The 20,164-nt window shown below is 50.9% G+C and overlaps 1 protein-coding gene across 1 annotated transcript in view; it reads left to right on the forward strand.

Annotated features, from left to right (window-relative positions):
• Nucleotides 1–3,184: 3,184 nt before the first annotated feature.
• The window catches only part of LOC132377669 (cytosolic 10-formyltetrahydrofolate dehydrogenase-like), a 41,335-nt gene continuing 24,355 nt past the window's right edge, over nt 3,185–20,164 (forward strand). The window contains exons 1-9 of the mRNA XM_059943891.1: nt 3,185–3,361; nt 3,516–3,641; nt 5,047–5,138; nt 8,453–8,600; nt 11,783–11,902; nt 12,930–13,057; nt 13,500–13,650; nt 15,075–15,145; nt 16,619–16,724. Coding sequence (XP_059799874.1) covers nt 3,200–3,361; nt 3,516–3,641; nt 5,047–5,138; nt 8,453–8,600; nt 11,783–11,902; nt 12,930–13,057; nt 13,500–13,650; nt 15,075–15,145; nt 16,619–16,724 — 1,104 coding nt within the window. The 5' untranslated portion in view covers nt 3,185–3,199. The remainder of the gene's footprint in view (nt 3,362–3,515; nt 3,642–5,046; nt 5,139–8,452; nt 8,601–11,782; nt 11,903–12,929; nt 13,058–13,499; nt 13,651–15,074; nt 15,146–16,618; nt 16,725–20,164) is intronic.

The following is a 20,164-nucleotide window of genomic DNA, read 5'->3' on the forward strand; positions in this document are numbered from 1 at the left end:
GTCGAGTTTCTCCGGGTGTAAGATCAGAGTCGAGTTTCTCCAGGTATAAGATCAGGGTCGAGTTTCTCCGGGTGTAAGATCAGAGTCGAGTTTCTCCGGGTATAAGATCAGGGTCGAGTTTCTCCGGGTGTAAGATGAGAGTCGAGTTTCTCCGGGTATAAGATCAGAGTCGAGTTTCTCCGGGTGTAAGATCAGAGTCGAGTTTCTCCGGGTATAAGATCAGAGTCGAATTTCTCCGGGTATAAGATGAGAGTCGAGTTTCTCCGGGTGTAATATCAGAGTCGAGTTTCTCCGGGTATAAGATGAGAGTCGAGTTTCTCCGGGTGTAAGATCAGAGTCGAGTTTCTCCGGGTATAAGATCAGAGGCGAGTTTCTCCGGGTATAAGATCAGAGTCGAGTTTCTCCGGGTATAAGATGAGAGTCGAGTTTCTCCGGGTGTAAGATGAGAGTCGAGTTTCTCCGGGTGTAAGATCAGAGTCGAGTTTCTCCGGATATAAGATCAGAGTCGAGTTTCTCCAGGTATAAGATCAGAGTCGAGTTTCTCCGGGTATAAGATCAGAGTCGAGTTTCTCCGGGTATAAGATCAGAGTCGAGTTTCTCCGGGTATAAGATCAGGGTCGAGTTTCTCCGGGTGTAAGATCAGAGTCGAGTTTCTCCGGGTATAAGATCAGGGTCGAGTTTCTCCGGGTGTAAGATCAGAGTCGAGTTTCTCCGGGTATAAGATCAGAGTCGAGTTTCTCCGGGTATAAGATCAGAGTCGAGTTTCTCCGGGTATAAGATCAGGGTCGAGTTTCTCCGGGTATAAGATCAGAGTTGAGTTTCTCCGGGTATAAGATCAGGGTCGAGTTTCTCCGGGTGTAAGATCAGAGTCGAGTTTCTCCGGGTGTATGATCAGAGTCGAGTTTCTCCGGGTGTAAGATGAGAGTCGAGTTTCTCCGGGTGTAAGATCAGAGTCGAGTTTCTCCGGGTATAAGATCAGAGTCGAGTTTCTCCGGGTAAGATCAGAGTCGAGTTTCTCCGGGTATAAGATCAGAGTCGAGTTTCTCCGGGTATAAGATCAGAGTCGAGTTTCTCCGGGTAAAAGATCAGGGTCGAGTTTCTCCGGGTGTAAGATCAGAGTCGAGTTTCTCCGGGTATAAGATCAGAGTCGAGTTTCTCCGGGTATAAGATCAGGGTCGAGTTTCTCCGGGTGTAAGATCAGAGTCGAGTTTCTCCGGGTATAAGATCAGAGTCGAGTTTCTCCGGGTATAAGATCAGAGTCGAGTTACTCCGGGTATAAGATCAGGGTCGAGTTTCTCCGGGTGTAAGATCAGAGTCGAGTTTCTCCGGGTATAAGATCAGAGTCGAGTTTCTCCGGGTATAAGATCAGAGTCGAGTTTCTCCGGGTATAAGATCAGAGTCGAGTTTCTCCGGGTATAAGATCAGAGTCGAGTTTCTCCGGGTATAAGATGAGAGTCGAGTTTCTCCGGGTATAAGATGAGAGTCGAGTTTCTCCGGGTATAAGATGAGAGTCGAGTTTCTCCGGGTATAAGATCAGAGTCGAGTTTCTCCGGGTATAAGATCAGAGTCGAGTTTCTCTGGGTGTAAGATCAGAGTCGAGTTTCTCCGGGTATAAGATGAGAGTCGAGTTTCTCCGGGTGTAAGATCAGAGTCGAGTTTCTCCGGGTATAAGATGAGAGTCGAGTTTCTCCGGGTATAAGATCAGAGTCGAGTTTCTCCGGGTGTAAGATCAGAGTCGAGTTTCTCCGGGTATAAGATCAGGGTCGAGTTTCTCCGGGTGTAAGATCAGAGTCGAGTTTCTCCGGGTATAAGATCAGAGTCGATTTTCTCCGGGTGTAAGATCAGAGTCGAGTTTCTCCGGGTATAAGATCAGAGTCGAGTTTCTCCTGGTATAAGATGAGAGTCGAGTTTCTCCGGGTGTAAATCAGAGTCGAGTTTCTCCAGGTATAAGATCAGAGTCGAGTTTCTCCGGGTATAAGATCAGGGTCGAGTTTCTCCGGGTATAAGATCAGAGTCGAGTTTCTCCGGGTATAAGATCAGAGTCGAGTTTCTCCGGGTATAAGATCAGGGTCGAGTTTCTCCGGGTATAAGATCAGGGTCGAGTTTCTCCGGGTATAAGATCAGAGTCGAGTTTCTCCGGGTGTAAGATCAGAGTCGAGTTTCTCCGGGTGTAAGATGAGAGTCGAGTTTCTCCGGGTGTAAGATCAGAGTCGAGTTTCTCCGGGTGTAAGATGAGAGTCGAGTTTCTCCGGGTGTAAGATCAGAGTCGAGTTTCTCCGGGTATAAGATCAGAGTCGAGTTTCTCCGGGTGTAAGATCAGAGTCGAGTTTCTCCGGGTGTAAGATCAGAGTCGAGTTTCTCCGGGTGTAAGATCAGAGTCGAGTTTCTCCGGGTGTAAGATCAGAGTCGAGTTTCTCCGGGTATAAGATCAGAGTCGAGTTTCTCCGGGTATAAGATCAGAGTCGAGTTTCTCCGGGTGTAAGATGAGAGTCGAGTTTCTCCGGGTATAAGATGAGAGTCGAGTTTCTCCGGGTATAAGATCAGGGTCGAGTTTCTCCGGGTGTAAGATGAGAGTCGAGTTTCTCCGGGTATAAGATCAGGGTCGAGTTTCTCCGGGTATAAGATCAGAGTCGAATTTGTCTGTGTATAAGATCAGGAGGTACATAGCTAAGCTGTCTGGTTACAGCATTTTCCCCAGCATAGGTGAGACCAAACCTGGGGGTCATAGTTTGATGGAAGGATTGAAGGGGCATTGTTTTGCTTGTCACCCATACCGATTATAGGGTAGTTTAGAGGGAAACACAGTAGCAATGGGCAAAATACGGAGAAAGTGCTGAGCAGGCAGTGAAGACAAGGTCCTCGGTCAGGTAGATTTGCAGATGAAGCTTCCGACATTATCACACAAGAGGTCTATTCAAAAGTCTTGTCACCGCGGGACAGATGCTATCCTGGGGTCTGAAGTTACCTGTTCTCTGGTTTCTGTCTTCTGTCCAAAGGAAGGAGAGAGAAGGGAGAATGTCTGGGGCGGATGATTCTGCCGGTTGCTTTACCGAGGCAGCCAGAATGTGGAGGATGGCCGTGGAGGGACGCTGCTTTCTGTGATGGTCTGGCTTGTGTCTGCCATGGTCTGAGTGGATGGGCAGTGTGGGGTATGTGCTGAAGACCTGTTTCCTTTCCTCTGGCTGCTCAGAGCAACGTGATGAGTTGTTCCTTCTCTCTCTTCCAGAAACTGACGTTCTTCGGCTCAACGCTCCTCGACAGCGCTCCTCCGCCGGGGCAGGCTCTGGAGATCCCTGGAGCTCATAGACCCGCAGTCGTGGCCAGAAATGGACTGGTCCTCTTTGGCAATGACGGGAAAATGGTAACGAGGCTTTGCGCTGGAAAGCTCTAGCATCTAACGGGGGTGGGGCGGGGGAGGTGGAGGACCGGAACATGGGGCATGGAAGGCGGGAACTCATCAAACTGCTTCATCCCAGAATCCGGTTAGTTTCTCAGAGATTCTGGTTGCTTTCCAGCTGTTGGTGAAAAACCTCCAGTTTGAAGATGGGAAGATGATTCCAGCCTCAAAGTACTTCTCCTCCACTGAGAGCTCCTCGCTGGAGTTAACTGAAGAAGAGAAGAAGATCAAAGAGGAAATTCGAGTAAGTGATTCAGAAGCTCAGAGGAACACAGTATAGTGAAGAATTTGGGATGGTCGTGTGGCCATGCAGTCAAATATGCTGGACCACTGTTCCTGTTTTCTGGGCAGGACACGGTAGCATAATTGTTAGCATAACACTATCACCGCACTAGCCATTTGGGTAAATTTCCTGCTCTGACTTCGTCCCAGTGTGGAGGGAGATTCACTCTGTGTCTGACCCTGGGAGTGTGTGATGGGACGGTGTGGAGGGAGATTCACTCTGTGTCTGACCCCGGGAGTGTGTGATGGGACGGTGTGGAGGGAGATTCACTCTGTGTCTGACCCCGGGAGTGTGTGATGAGACAGTGTGGAGGGAGTGTGTGATGGGACGGTGTGGAGGGAGATTCACTCTGTGTCTGACCCCGGGAGTGTGTGATGGGACGGTGTGGAGGGAGATTCACTCTGTGTCTGACCCCGGGAGTGTGTGATGGGACGGTGTGGAGGGAGATTCACTCTGTGTCTGACCCCGGGAGTGTGTGATGGGACGGTGTGGGGGGAGATTCACTCTGTGTCTGACCCCGGGAGTGTGTGATGGGACGGTGTGGGGGGAGTGTGTGATGGGACGGTGGGGAGGGAGATTCACTCTGTGTCTGACCCTGGGAGTGTGTGATGGGACGGTGTGGAGGGAGATTCACTCTGTGTCTGACCCCGGGAATGTGTGATGGGATGGTGTGGAGGGAGATTCACTCTGTGTCTGACCCTGGGAGTGTGTGATGGGATGGTGTGGAGGGAGATTCACTCTGTGTCTGACCCCGGGAGTCTGTGATGGGACGGTGTGGAGGGAGATTCACTCTGTGTCTGACCCCGGGAGTCTGTGATGGGATGGTGTGGAGGGAGATTCACTCTGTGTCTGACCCCGGGAATGTGTGATGGGATGGTGTGGAGGGAGATTCACTCTGTGTCTGACCCCGGGAGTCTGTGATGGGACGGTGTGGAGGGAGATTCACTCTGTGTCTGACCCCGGGAGTGTGTGATGGGACAGTATGGAGGGAGATTCACTCTGTGTTTGACCCTGGGAGTGTGTGATGGGACGGTGTGGAGGGAGATTCACTCTGTGTCTGACCCTGGGAGTGTGTGATGGGACGGTGTGGAGGGAGCTTCACTCTGTGTCTGACACCGGGAGTGTGTGATGGGACAGTGTGGAGGGAGATTCACTCTTTCTGACACCGGGAGTGTGTGATGGGACAGTGTGGAGGGAGTTTTACTCTGTGTCTGACCCCGGGAGCGTGTCTTTGAATGTTTCAAGTTACGAAAACCCTTACAGTCGTGTACTTTGGAGGGTGTCATGATCCGATGGAACCCCTCTGATGCTGTGTCCTACTTTTCTTCACCATGTTTAACGTTGTTCCATACGTCCTTGCTTCCAGGCTGTTTGGAAAGGCATACTCTCCAACGTGGCGGAAATCATGGAAACAACTGATTTCTTCAAGTCTGGAGCTGCCTCGATGGATGTGGTCAGGTAACACTCCCCAGCAGGGGTGTGGATGGATGTGGTCAGGTAACACTCCCCAGGAGAGGTGTGGATGGATGTGGTCAGGTAACACTCCCCAGGAGGGGTGTGGATGGATGTGGTCAGGTAACACTCCCCAGGAGGGGTGTGGATGGATGTGGTCAGGTAACACTCCCCAGGAGGGGTGTGGATGGATGTGGTCAGGTAACACTCCCCAGGAGGGGTGTGGATGGATGTGGTCAGGTAACACTCCCCAGGAGGGGTGTGGATGGACGTGGTCAGGTAACACTCCCCAGGAGGGGTGTGGATGGATGTGGTCCGGTAATGCTCCTGCCATCGTTCTCAGGAACCCCTCCATATTTAGAATCCATGTGAGTCACAGTTATGGAAAAGCAAAACTGATTGGAAATGTTTAGTTTTGTTTGTGTGTGTGATTGGGGTGGATTGTGATGTACCTAGGAGCTGGTGCCCAGGGTAAAACCATTACTAATAGCTGTAGAGTCCGCAGTTCGATCGCTGTCCCTGTGGAGTTTGCATGTTCTCCCCGTGACCATGAGAGTTTTCAAAGTACAATGAAAATTTATTATGCTCCCTTGACATTCATGTCCTTACAGGCAGCCACAAAACGGAGAAACCCAATAAACCCATGAACTGTGCCGAGCAAAAACATCGTGTGAACAATAAACTGAGCAGATAGCGTTCGGAACTGAAGTTCACTAAAGGGGGTCCCCGGTCAGCCATCGCTGCAGCTCCTTCAGAAGCGCGTTAGTTGCAGGCCACAGCCTCAGTTCAGCAGAGAGACAAAATCACCTCGCAGAACACTTCACACTTGTCTGTATTAAATTCCACCCCCCGCCATTTTCTCGGCTGGTTCTGATCCCAGTGCAAGGTGATGCGATAACAGAATGCAGAATAAAGTGTTAGAGAGAGAGTGCTGTGCACACAGACATTGGGAGTGCATTGTGGGGTGCAGACCCCTTTGCACGGTATTCAGTCACCAATAGTCATCCATGATGATTTCTTGAGTCAGTGGTGGGGAGGCCTGAGTCCGTGACCTTTTGCAGCCTCTCGTATTCCTGCGAATAAGAACTGCTGTATCAAGCCACGATGGAGTCAGTCAGGATGCATCCTACAGTGCACCTCTGGACATTATCAGAGAACCAACTGAAGGGATACAGAGAGATGAGGAGGGGGAATCGGGACTCCATGGATCCAATGGGCAGAATGGGCTACATGTGTCACTGAGCAGACAGGCTTCTTGTGTACCAGATGTGGACGGACCCAGCCCCTGCTTGTGGGGAAAGTTCACTAGTAAACCCCCAAAGGGTGCAGCAGCCTCCTCGGAGAGGGGGGAGAACATGAAGATGGCCAGAAAGAAACACAGGAAGTGTGGACTAAGCAAGGTTTTACAGAGCTGGCGACATTACCTCGCGGTCCTCGAGCTCACTTCCGGCACAGTAAGCTCCCACTGACCTCAGTTACTCTGGCTTTACTGTGACAGAACGGTCGTGTAGTGGTTAGTGCAACACCTGACAGTTCATTACCCCCCACTATCTGTAAGGAGTTTGTATGCTCCCCCCATGACTGTGCGGGTTTCCTGCGAGTGCTCCAGGTTCCTCCCACAGTGCAAAGGCACGCGAGTTCGGGTTCGTGAGTTGTGGGCAAGCTAAGCTGGGGCCAGAAGCGTGGTGACACTTACAGGCTGCCCAGCACAATCCTCTCCCATTTGATTTGATGCTCACAACACATTTCACTGTATATTCTGATATGTTGTCACCAATAGAGCCAATCTTCAATATTTGAAGAGAATCAGGAGTGAACACAGAGACAGAGATTCCCAGCACTGACGTCACTGCACCCAAAGCAAATCACCATGTCTGCTGGGAAAGTGAAATTCTGGAATCTCTGCAGGTCAGAAGGCAGGTAGTGAAAGGTCATTGACGTAAATTAACCTGGACAGTTCTCTCTGCGGTGGCTGTGCCTCGCTGTGTTTGATGTTATCCTGAAGGTCTGTGAGCTTCTACCAGGAATGATAAACATTACCCTTTGTCCTTTGATTTGTTTTTCGATGAATCATTCATCAGATTCTTGCATTAACTTGTTAATTATAATCTGTTGAGTCCACAGCACTTTCACAGGGGCAGGGTTGCTGTGAAAGTTCTTCCTGCAGTAAAGATGTGATACGGGTTGAGGAAGCTGAAATCTCTTTTTATTGCTGAACTTTACACTGTGTTTATATACAAGGAAGAAATGTTTATCAGGGCAAATCAGATCAAATTCAAACCTAGTGATAAAGATTTGCTTTATTTGTCACGTGTATATCCAACTGTCGAAATGGGGAGTAAAATGTATTGCTTGTGTCTGAAGACGTGCAGGGGGCAGATGACAGGGTCGCATCACACTTCCAGCACCGACTCAGCATGCCCACAACTTACTAATCCTTGCTAACCATATGTCTTTGGACTGTGGGAGGAAACTGGAGCGGCTGGAGGAAGCCCACACATTCACGGGGAGAACGTACAAACTCCTTACCGACAGTGGTGGGAACGGAACTGCAATCAGTGTTCGCTGGCATTGTAAACTGATTGCACTAACCACTACGCTACTATTTCATTGAGTGTCCTCCGCCATTTCATCATGGCTGATCCATTTCCCTCTCAACCCCATTCCCCAGAACCTTTCACACCCTGACCAATCAAGGACCTATCAATCGCTACCTGAAATACATACAGTGCTTGTGGCCTCCACAACTGCCTGGGGTAATGGATTCCATAGATTCATCGCCCTCTGGCTCAAGAAATTCCTCCTTACCTCTGTTCTGAATGGACGTCTCTCTATTTTAGATTGTGCACTCCAGTTCTAGACTCCTCCACCAAAGGAAACATCCTCTCCACATCTACCTAGGCCTTTCAACATTCGATAGGTTTCAATGAGATTCCACCTCCCCATTCTGCTAAATTCCAGCAGGTACAGGCCCGGAGCCTTCAATCTCTGCTCATGATAACCCTTTCATTCATTTGCGGAATCATTCTCGTGAACCTGCTCTGAACCCTCTCCAATATTCTCCTTCTGAAAATCTAAGTACACAACATCCACCCATTTTCCTTTGACTCTGCTGCTCGTTATTTCTTCGAACAATTTATTAGGCAAGATTTCACATGTAGTGAATGTGTCGCTGGCCTCAACATCCAACACTATCTGGTTATAGCCAGAAGTGTCAGCGTGCTCCCAGCACCAAGGTAGCTTGTCCACCTGTCAATGACCCTGGTCCTGGTGTGGTGAGAACCGGACTGCTTCTGACTGAGCCTCCTTGTTGCCCATAGGCTGGTGGAAGAAATCAGGCTGAAATGCAATGGTCTTCAACTGCAGAATGAAGATGTCTACATGGCTACTACCTTCGAGGACTTCATGCAGATGATCGTGAGGAAGTTCCGGGGTGAAGATGAGGAAGAGGAGATGGTGATAGATTACGTACGTGGAGTTTCCATTAATATGTCAGGCAACTCATCAGTGGCCCAAAAAACACGTAAAATGGCAATAGCTTAGGGTCATAAATTGGAAGTGTCAAGGAAAGGTCATGAAGTCAGAGAGCACTGCAGTGCAGATGCAAGAGCTTCAGCCCAGCTAGCCTATTATTCTGTGTCATTCCACTGACCTGTGCCCAGACCACCGGTCAACACCCCTTCCCCATCCATGTACTTCTCTGAATCTCTCCTAAATGTTGCAATCCAAATCGTGTCTACCACTTCACCGGTAGCTCATTCCACACTCTCACCACCCTGAGTGGAGAGTTTCCCCATAAACATTTCACCTTCTACCCTTCAGCTATGACCTCTAGTCTTACCAAATCTCAATGGCAAAGCTTGTTTGGACTTACCCTATTGGAACCCCTCATAATTTTGTATATCAAATCTCCTCTTAATCTATTTCTTGAGCAATAAAAGGCTCTTTCTAAGCTCACAGCCCAGCCTGTGCCAAACCAGAAAATGATTTGTGAGCACTTTTGAATCATAGATTGTTCTATATATAGAAATGATCCCAACTCAATCCTACTTACCCTTGATCACTACTCCTGTCAATATCCCACCCAGTCTTATTGCATTATCCCCTCACCCTTCAATGCCCCCTCACCCTTCAATGCTCCCTCACCCTTCATTACCCCTCACCCTTCATTACCCCTCACTTCAATACCCCCTCACTTCAATACCCCCTCACTTCAATACCCCTTCACCCTTCAATGCTCCCTCACCCTTCAATCCTCCCTCACCCTTCATTACCCCTCACCCTTCATCAGCTCCTCACCCTTCATTACCCCTCACCCTTCATTACCCCTCACTCTTCATTACCCCCTCCCCTTCAATACACTCTCACTCTTCGTTACTTCTCACTCTTCAATACCCCTTCACCCTTCAATACCCCCTCACCCTTCAATGCCCCCTCACTCTTCATTACTTCCTCACTCTTCAATACCCCCACTTCAATATACTCTCACTTTTCGTTACTCCTCACTCTTCAATACCCCCTCATTCTTCCACACCCAGTGCATGAGACGAGGTCTGCTAGGGTAGGAGACTAGGACATATCATTGAAACATTCTGAATTATCCATGGCCTCAGAGGTACAGCTGAAGAAGGACTTTCCCCTGTTTGGGGGGAAGTGGTCTCGGACCAGGGGACACCATTTGGTATAGAGATGGTGAAACTGTTTTCAGAGGCTGGCAAGTCATTGGACCTCTCTACCCTGGAGGGATGTGGAATCTCTGAGCTTAATTAAGATGGATTTCTGGGCACAGAGTGAAGTGGAGGTGTGGGGAGGGTAGTAAGTCTTAAAAACAGGAGATTCTGCAGATGCTGGAAATCCAGAATAACACACACACACACAAAATGCTGGAGGGGAATAAACAGTCGAAAATTCCAGCCGAGACTCTTCATCCTGATGAAGGGATGGGGTAGTGCTGGACACTGGAGCTGAGGTGGAAAGTCTGTCTTAATGAATGGGGAGGGGAAGCAGGAAGGGCCGAATGGCCTGGTCCATTCCGGTCACTGGATGAGCTCGTGCCGTTGTGGGTTCTCCTGGTTTTGGGGAGGTAGGCATAGCAGCCCTGAGGACCATGGTCTCTTGCCACCTTACACCCAGGAACATGAGGTGACAGGTGCTGGTCTGCTGTCTACTCTGAGTTCCCTCCCCCTATCTGTCTGTGTGATGTGGCCAACAACAGTGACTCCCACTTGTCCTGTCCTTGAGAAGGTGGGAGTGAGACATCCCCTTGTACTGCTGCAGTCCCCCTGGCCCCACAATCCTGGTGCAGAGGAGGTCTCAGGGTTTCACCCCAAAGAGAATTAAATGGTGATATACCCTCGCTACCTCAGGTACCTAAAGAAGTGGCCACTGAATGTATGCCAGTGGCCTTGTGCTTCTGTAAACCACCTACTTCAAGGCTCGATGGGCTGTACATTCAGACATGCTCTTTGCACACCACTGGTGTAAAACATGGTCATTTGAGTTACTGGCAGTTTCTAAATATTATTGTGCGTGAAAATCCCAAGAGATCAGCAGTTTCTGAGATACTCAAACCACCCCATCTGGCACCAGCAATCATTCCACAGTTAAAGTTACTTAGATCACATTTCTTCCCCATTCTGATGTTTGGTCTGAACAACATCTGAACCTCTTGACCGTGTCTGCACGCTTCTATGCATTGAGTTGCTGCCACCTGATTGGCTGATTAGATATTTCCATTAATGAGCAGGTGTACAGGTGTACCTAATAAAATGACCACGGAGAATTTCCAAGCATGTGCACCTTGGGGAGGGGGGGGGTCTGTAGTCTGTAGTCCTGACCAGACCCCTGACCCCTTTGTCCTTGGTTGAGTTGGAGACTGTAGATTTCAGAGGTGCTGTCAGGGAAGCTGCAGAACAACGAGATGTGGTGGGTTCTCCTTGGAGATGCCCTGCCCTTTGTGTGGGGTGAGTGGTCCAGCCATTTTATGCCCATGCAGGAGGGTTGTCCTGGTCTTGCCGCACAGGGCTTCGTTCTCCAATTTAAATATCACGCAATCCTATTTGCTGATAAGACCATAAGAACAGAATTAGGCCAATCAGCCCATCGAGTCTGTTCCATCCCTTTCAACCACATGCTCCTGTCTTCTTCCCATAACCTTTCACACCCTGACTAATCAACCTTCACTTTAAATACACCCAATGGCCTCCACAGCTGTCTGTGGCAATAAATTCCACAGATTTACCACCCCCGGATAAATAAAAATTCTTCCTTATCGATGTCCTAAGGGGTGATAATGTATGATGGGAGGAGAAAGAAGAGGGAAAGTCGGGGGTGGGAGGGGGTTTTGATGATGCGGGCTGCTTTAACGAGGTAGTGGGAGGTGTAGACAATGGAGGGGAGGCTGGTTTCCCTGATGTCCACAACTCTCTCCTGCGATCCCGGGCAGAGCAATTTCCGTCCCGAGCTGCGACGCATCCGGATAGGAAACTGTCGAAGGTGTGTTGATACAGATTGGTGAGGGTCGACAGGGACATCTGAAATTACTTCAGCCTCCTGAGGAAGTAGAGATGGGGTGAACTGATCTGGAGTTCCAATCTCAGATGTAGAGGGTTAATTTGAATTAACTTTTTGCTGATTTTCTGGAACTACAGATTGAAATGAACGTTAACAACTTGACGATCCGCATGCCCCACCAAGCCTTCATCAACGGAGAGTTTGTTGACGCAGAAGGAGGGAACTGGTACCACTCCATCAATCCGACCGATGGCTCGGTGAGTCTGCGGCACAGAAACAGGCCCTTCAGCCCATCTAGTCCATGCTGAACTGTTATTCTGCTTGGTCCTACTGACCCATACCTGGACCATAGCTTTGATACCCCTCCCATCCACGTACTTATCCAAACTTCTCTTAAATGTAGATATCAAACCCACGTCAAACTCTTCCGCTGGCAGCTCAATCCAGAGAGAGGGAGGGAGAGCCTGAGTCTGAGGTGGAGATAGGAAGATTCTCCAACCATGCTGCCCATTCCCTCTAGCCCTCACATGCTATTTCACTCTGACTCACTCTATCATCTCCTCTCATTTCCTAAACCAAACTCTCTTCTTTCTCCCTTCCTCCTTCTCTCCCTCTCTCTTTCTGTTTCTCTCTCTGTTCTCTCACTGCCTCTCTGTTTCTATCTCTCTCTGTCTGTCATTGTCTCTGTCTCTCTCTCTGTTTCTATCTCTCTCTGTCTCTGCTTCCCTTTGCCTTCCTCTGTTACTGTCTCTCTGTTTCCCTCTCTGTCACTCCCCCGTGTCTGTCTGTCTCTCTCTGTTTTCTCACTGCCTCTCTCTCTCTCTCTCTCTGTTTTGGACTCTGCTTCTCTCTGTCTCTCTCTTTCTGTTTCCCTCTGTCACTCCCCATCTGTTTCTCTCTCTCTCTCACTCTCTGTCTCCCCCACCCCCCTCTCTCTCTCTCTCTCTCTCTCTCTCTCTCCCTCTCTATTTCAGACTCTGCTTCTCTCTGTCTCTCTCTCTTTCTGTTTCCCTCTGTCACTCCCCATCTGTTTCTCTCTCTCTCTCACTCTCTGTCTCCCCCACCACCCTCTCTCTCTCTCTCTCTCTCTCTCTCTCTCTCTCTCTCCCTCTCTATTTCAGACTCTGCTTCTCTCTGTCTCTCTCTCTTTCTGTTTCCCTCTGTCACTCCCCATCTGTTTCTCTCTCTCTCTCTCTCTCTCTCTCTCTGTCTCCCTCTCTTTCTTTCTATCTACCCTTCTCACATGCATTGCTGCCTCGCTCACCCTGTCTGTCTCTGCCCCAGGTGATCTGCAAGGTGTCCCTGGCCCAGGTCTCTGATGTAGACAAGGCAGTGGCTGCAGCCAAAGAAGCCTTTGAGTCTGGCGAGTGGGGCAAGATGAACCCCAGGGACCGGGGCAGACTGATCTACAGGTAAACAGGATGCTGCAGAGATCACGAGAGCCTCTGCTCCGATGTTTTATGGCTAAGGAATTGGGTATCGGGAACTGCCCTGAGGTGAAGCTGGTGCTGGCTGTAGGGACAGAGGGTGGTGAATCTGGGGAATTTAGCGCCACAGGGCCAGAGGACACAGCCTCAGAATAGAGGAACGTCCATGAGGAGGGATGTCTTTAGCCAGAGGGTGGTGAATCTGTGGAATTCATTGCCACAGACAGCTGTGGAGGAAAAGTCACTGGGTATATTTAAAACAGAGGTTGATAGGTTTTTGATTGGTCAGGGTGTCAAAGGTTATGGGAAAAGGCAGGAGAATGGGGTTGAGAGGGATAATAAATCAGCCATGATGGAATGGCAGAGCAGACTCAGTGGGCTGAATGGCCTAATTCTGCTCCATGCTTATGGTTTCAATCTCCCCCAGACTGGCGGATTTGATGGAGGAACACCAGGAGGAACTGGCGACGATTGAAGCCATCGACTCAGGCGCCGTCTACACCCTGGCACTGAAAACACACGTGGGCATGTCCATCCAGACTTTCCGCTACTTCGCCGGATGGTGTGACAAGATCCAGGTGTGTGGGCCTTTCACCTGCAGCTGCTGAAGCACCCAGAGTGAAACCGACACCCAGAGTGAAACGGGCACCCAGAGTGAAACCGGCACTCAGAGTGAAACGGGCACTCAGAGTGAAACCGACACCCAGAGTGAAACGGGCACCCAGAGTGAAACGGGCACCCAGAGTGAAAGGGGCACCCAGAGTGAAACGGGCACCCAGAGTGAAACCGACACTCAGAGTGAAACCGGCACCCAGAGTGAAACGGGCACTCAGAGTGAAACGGGCACCCAGAGTGAAACGGGCACTCAGAGTGAAACCGACACTCAGAATGAAACCGGCACCCAGAGTGAAACCGACACCCAGAGTGAAACGGGCATTCAGAGTGAAACGGGCACCCAGAGTGAAACGGGCACCCAGAGTGAAACCGGCACCCAGAGTGAAACGGGCACTTAGAGTGAAACGGGCACTCACTCCAGCACACAGATGGACACTGGCTAACGGACCAGCACTGGCACAGCTCTGTGCGCTGGCACACTAGCTCACAGATGATCACTGGCACAGCTCTGTGTGCTGGCACACTAGCTCACACTGGCACACTAGCTCACACTGGCACACTAACTCACAGATGATCACTGGCACAGCTCTGTGCGCTGGCACACTAGCTCACAAGGGCACGTAAGCACACACACGCACAGTCAGCATTGCCCATACATTGGCACATATCTATACGCTGATGCACCATGAACACCAGAACATACTTTTACACCTGTACGTCAGTACCGCAGTCTGACACACACTAGCACATGGCTGTACACACTCACACACATGTACATAGCTGTGCACTCACACACATTTGCACACACCTTTACACAATTACACAGGTGTGTACATGGCTGTATCCAATCACATACAAGTGTACACAGCTTTACACAATCACATGCACGTGTACATAGCTGCACACACTTACTCGCACGTGTACAGAGCTGTACACAATCACACACAAGTGTACACAGCTTTACACAATCACACACATGTACATAGCTGTACACACTTACTCGCACGTGTACAGAGCTGTACACACTCACACACTCGTGTATGCACTGTATACAAGCATGCATGTGTATACACAGCTGTATGCCCCTGCTTGCCTGTGCCTTTGGCAGGCAGGATACTTTAGACACAGGCCTGCGTGCCTGTACATCTACACACACCTGTACATTACCATGTGTGTATGTGTACCGTACACACCTGGTCAGTCTGTGCCCAACACATACACATACACATGTTGTGTCAGGCCGTGTGAGCATGTTGGTATGTCCACGAGTACCTATCTACCTGCATACCCGACACGGCTGAGGTCCCCAGTCATCGCCCAGGGCACCAGACCCTCACCTGCCCCTGACTCCTGAACCTGTGTAACACTGTCTGTGCTTCCCCCACAGGGATCCACCATCCCGATCAACCAGGCTCGACCGAACCGCAACCTGACCTTCACCAGGAGGGAGCCCATCGGGTAAGACCGGCCAGCAGAACAGTACAGTACAGGCCATTCAGCCCACACTCTTGCGCCAGCCTTTTAACTTATTCCAAGATCAATCTAGCCCTTCCTTCCACCATTTTTCTATTATCCACGTGCCTATCTAAGAGATTCTTAAATGTCCCTAATGTATCTGCCTCTACCACCCCAACACCCCTCCGGGCTGGGCGTTCCACACGCTCACTACTACCTGCATAAAAGCCTCCTCCCACCTCTCCTTCTCACCCCCTCTCCCCTTCTCTTCCTCCCCTTCTCCCTTCCCCTCTGCTCCCCTCTCCCTCTCCCTCTATCCTTCCCCCTCCCACTCCCCTTCTCCCCTCCCCTCCTCTCCCTCTCCTCACTCTCCCCTGATCCCTTTCCCCTTTCTCCTTCCCTTTCCTCTTCCCCCTCTCCTTCCCCACTCTCTATTCCCCCCCCCGCCACCCCACCACAACCTCTTCTGTTCCAAGGAGAACCTGCGCAGAATTTCCAATCTCTAGAGGTAACTGAAGGCCCTCGATCCTGAGATCACTTCAGTAAATCTTTCCAAATCTACCTCTGCCCCACAGTGCTGTGCCCAGGCCAGTTCACTGATGAAGATGGGCTGATGAAGCAGAAAGTCTGCTGAAGGACTGAGAGAATGAGCAGATGGAATGCGGGGTTGGGAACTGTTGGTCATGCACTTTGGTAGAAGGAATAAAGGCATAGACTATTTTCTAAATGGGGAGAAAACTGAAAAATTGGAGGTGCAAAGGGACTTGGGAGTCCTCGTTCAGGATTTCTGAACTTGCAGGTTGATTTGGTGGTGAGGGAGGCAAATGCAATGTCAGCAATGCTGTAAGGCATTGGCCAGACTGCACTTGGAGTATTGTGAGCAGTTTTGGGCCCCTTATCTGAGAAAAGATGTGAGGGCATTGGAGAGGGTCCAGAGGACAGTCACAACAATGATCCCAGGAATGAAAGGGTTAACATGTCAGGAGCTTGTCATGGCTCTGGACCTGTAATCACTGGAGTTTAGAAGAATGAGAGGAGAGCTCCTTGATACCTGTTGAATATTGACTGGCCGAGATGGAATAGACATGTTTCCGATTCTGGTGGCGTCTAGGACCAGAGAACACAGCCTCAGAATAGAGGGATATCCCTTTAGAACAGAGATGAGGAGGAATTTTTTGACCAGAGGGTGGTGAATCTGTGGAATTCAATGCCAGAGATGGCTGTGGAGGCCGTCAGTGCGTATAGTTAAAGCAGAGGCTGATTGGTTCTTAGTTAGTTAGGGCATCAATGTTTACAGGGAGAAGGCAGGAGAATGGGGTTGAGAGGGATAATAAATCAGCCATGATGAATGGCAGAGCAGACTCGATGGGCCGAATGGCTGATTCTGCTACTGTGCTGTCCAGCTGTGGGCAAGATCACGTTCATCGTGGGCTGATTCTGGGATCCAGTGCTGACCTATGCCCCCTCTGCCTTCAGTGTCTGCGGAATTGTGATCCCGTGGAACTACCCGCTGATGATGTTGGCATGGAAGGCGGCAGCCTGTCTTGCTGCAGGTAATACCGTGGTCCTGAAGCCTGCACAGGTATGTAAGTCAGGGAATGGGTTCATTATTGCACATGTAACAAGGTCAGTGGAAAATCTGATGAACAAAACTCGACGCCTGAAGTCCCACAGCACCGTGTCCAGGAACAGCTAAATTCCTTTCCCTCTTTCAGCCAACACGATCTAAATCACTAGCTCAGTGCAGGATCACTTTGGTCACCTGCATCAAAAGGGACCTTGTTTATTTTCCGTTGTAATTTATGTTTCCATTCTTGTGATTGATGCTCTGTGCCTCCAAAGCTGCTGCAAGTAAGTTTTTCATTGCAGCTGTCCACACATGGACTTGTGCATTTAACAATTAAAACTGTTCCTCTCCAAGCCTTTCCCTGACCGACTGAGTTCCTCCAGCACTTTGTTCCCGTCTTCACTTTTGGATCGTTTGTTCATACGGATCAGCTGTTGGCACAGAGCATTGAGGTAGAACACGGACACAATGCAGCTTGAAGAGTTACAGACAGGGAGAGAATTCAGTGCAGGCAGGCAAAAGGGAGCAACATCACGTGAGAAGGACTGTGATGTCAAGAGTCCATCTTTCTGGACTGGGGATCTGCAAAGGGCCACGTACAGGCACAGCTCAGGAACGCCAGAATCAAAGAACTCAGGAGCAGGACACACGGTCTGGCACATTTACTGTGATCACCCCCCCCTCAGTCTGACCCGTTTACTGTGATCACCCCCCCTCAGTCTGACCCACTTACTGTGATCACCCCCCCCCTCAGTCTGACCCACTTACTGTGATCACCCCCCCCCTCAGTCTGACCCATTTACTGTGATCACCCCCCCTCAGTCTGACCCACTTACTGTGATCACCCCCCCTCAGTCTGACCCACTTACTGTGATCACCCCCCCTCAGTCTGACCCATTTACTGTGATCACCCCCCCCTCAGTCTGACCCACTTACTGTGATCACCCCCCCCTCAGTCTGACCCGTTTACTGTGATCACCCCCCCTCAGTCTGACCCGTTTACTGTGATCACCCCCCCCTCAGTCTGACCCGTTTACTGTGATCACCCCCCCTCAGTCTGACCCACTTACTGTGATCACCCCCCCTCAGTCTGACCCATTTACTGTGATCACCCCCCCTCAGTCTGACCCACTTACTGTGATCACCCCCCCCTCAGTCTGACCCGTTTACTGTGATCACCCCCCCTCAGTCTGACCCGTTTACTGTGATCACCCCCCCCCTCAGTCTGACCCATTTACTGTGATCACCCCCTCAGTCTGACCCACTTACTGTGATCACCCCCCCTCAGTCTGACCCGTTTACTGTGATCACCCCCCCTCAGTCTGACCCGTTTACTGTGATCACCCCCCCCTCAGTCTGACCCATTTACTGTGATCACCCCCTCAGTCTGACCCACTTACTGTGATCACCCCCCCTCAGTCTGACCCATTTACTGTGATCACCCCCCCTCAGTCTGACCCACTTACTCTGATCACCCCCCCTCAGTCTGACCCACTTACTGTGATCACCCCCCCTCAGTCTGACCCGTTTACTGTGATCACCCCCCCCTCAGTCTGACCCGTTTACTGTGATCACCCCCCCTCAGTCTGACCCGTTTACTGTGATCACCCCCCCCTCAGTCTGACCCATTTACTGTGATCACCCCCCCTCAGTCTGACCCACTTACTGTGATCACCCCCCCTCAGTCTGACCCACTTACTGTGATCACCCCCCCTCAGTCTGACCCATTTACTGTGATCACCCCCCCTCAGTCTGACCCACTTACTGTGATCACCCCCCCTCAGTCTGACCCACTTACTGTGATCACCCCCCCTCAGTCTGACCCGTTTACTGTGATCACCCCCCCTCAGTCTGACCCACTTACTGTGATCACCCCCCCTCAGTCTGACCCACTTACTGTGATCACCCCCCCCTCAGTCTGACCCGTTTACTGTGATCACCCCCCTCAGTCTGACCCGTTTACTGTGATCACCCCCCTCAGTCTGACCCGTTTACTGTGATCACCCCCCCTCAGTCTGAACCGTTTACTGTGATCACCCCCCCTCAGTCTGACCCACTTACTGTGATCACCCCCCCTCAGTCTGACCCACTTACTGTGATCACCCCCCCCTCAGTCTGACCCGTTTACTGTGATCACCCCCCTCAGTCTGACCCATTTACTGTGATCACCCCCCCTCAGTCTGACCCATTTACTGTGATCACCCCCCCCTCAGTCTGACCCGTTTACTGTGATCACCCCCCCTCAGTCTGACCCATTTACTGTGATCACCCCCCCTCAGTCTGACCCACTTACTGTGATCACCCCCCCTCAGTCTGACCCACTTACTGTGATCACCCCCCCCTCAGTCTGACCCGTTTACTGTGATCACCCCCCCTCAGTCTGACCCGTTTACTGTGATCACCCCCCCTCAGTCTGACCCACTTACTGTAATCACCCCCCCTCAGTCTGACCCACTTACTGTGATCACCCCCCCCTCAGTCTGACCCGTTTACTGTGATCACCCCCCCTCAGTCTGACCCGTTTACTGTGATCACCCCCCCCTCAGTCTGACCCACTTACTGTGATCACCCCCCCTCAGTCTGACCCACTTACTGTGATCACCCCCCCTCAGTCTGACCCGTTTACTGTGATCACCCCCCCTCAGTCTGAACCATTTACTGTGATCACCCCCCCTCAGTCTGACCCGTTTACTGTGATCACCCCCCCTCAGTCTGACCCATTTACTGTGATCACCCCCCACAGAGTCTGACCCATTTACTGTGATCACCCCCCCCTCAGTCTGACCCATTTACTGTGATCACCCCCCCCCCTCAGTCTGACCCATTTACTGTGATCACCCCCCCCTCAGTCTGACCCATTTACTGTGATCACCCCCCCTCAGTCTGACCCACTTACTGTGATCACCCCCCCTCAGTCTGACCCACTTACTGTGATCACCCCCCCCTCAGTCTGACCCGTTTACTGTGATCACCCCCCCTCAGTCTGACCCACTTACTGTGATCTCCCCCCCTCAGTCTGACCCATTTACTGTGATCACCCCCTCAGTCTGACCCGTTTACTGTGATCACCCCCCCTCAGTCTGACCCATTTACTGTCCTCACCCCCCTCAGTCTGACCCACTTACTGTGATCACCCCCCCTCAGTCTGACCCACTTACTGTGATCACCCCCCCTCAGTTTGACCCATTTACTGTGATCACCCCCCCTCAGTCTGACCCATTTACTGTGATCACCCCCCCTCAGTCTGACTCATTTACTGTGATCACCCCCCCCTCAGTCTGACCCATTTACTGTGATCACCCCCCCTCAGTTTGACCCACTTACTGTGATCACCCCCCCTCAGTTTGACCCACTTACTGTGATCACCCCCCCTCAGTCTGACCCATTTACTGTGATCACCACCCCTCAGTTTGACCCACTTACTGTGATCACCCCCCCCTCAGTCTGACTCATTT

Source organism: Hypanus sabinus, chromosome 19 (genome assembly GCF_030144855.1).
Source record: "Hypanus sabinus isolate sHypSab1 chromosome 19, sHypSab1.hap1, whole genome shotgun sequence".
Classification (NCBI taxonomy): Eukaryota; Metazoa; Chordata; class Chondrichthyes; order Myliobatiformes; family Dasyatidae; genus Hypanus; species Hypanus sabinus.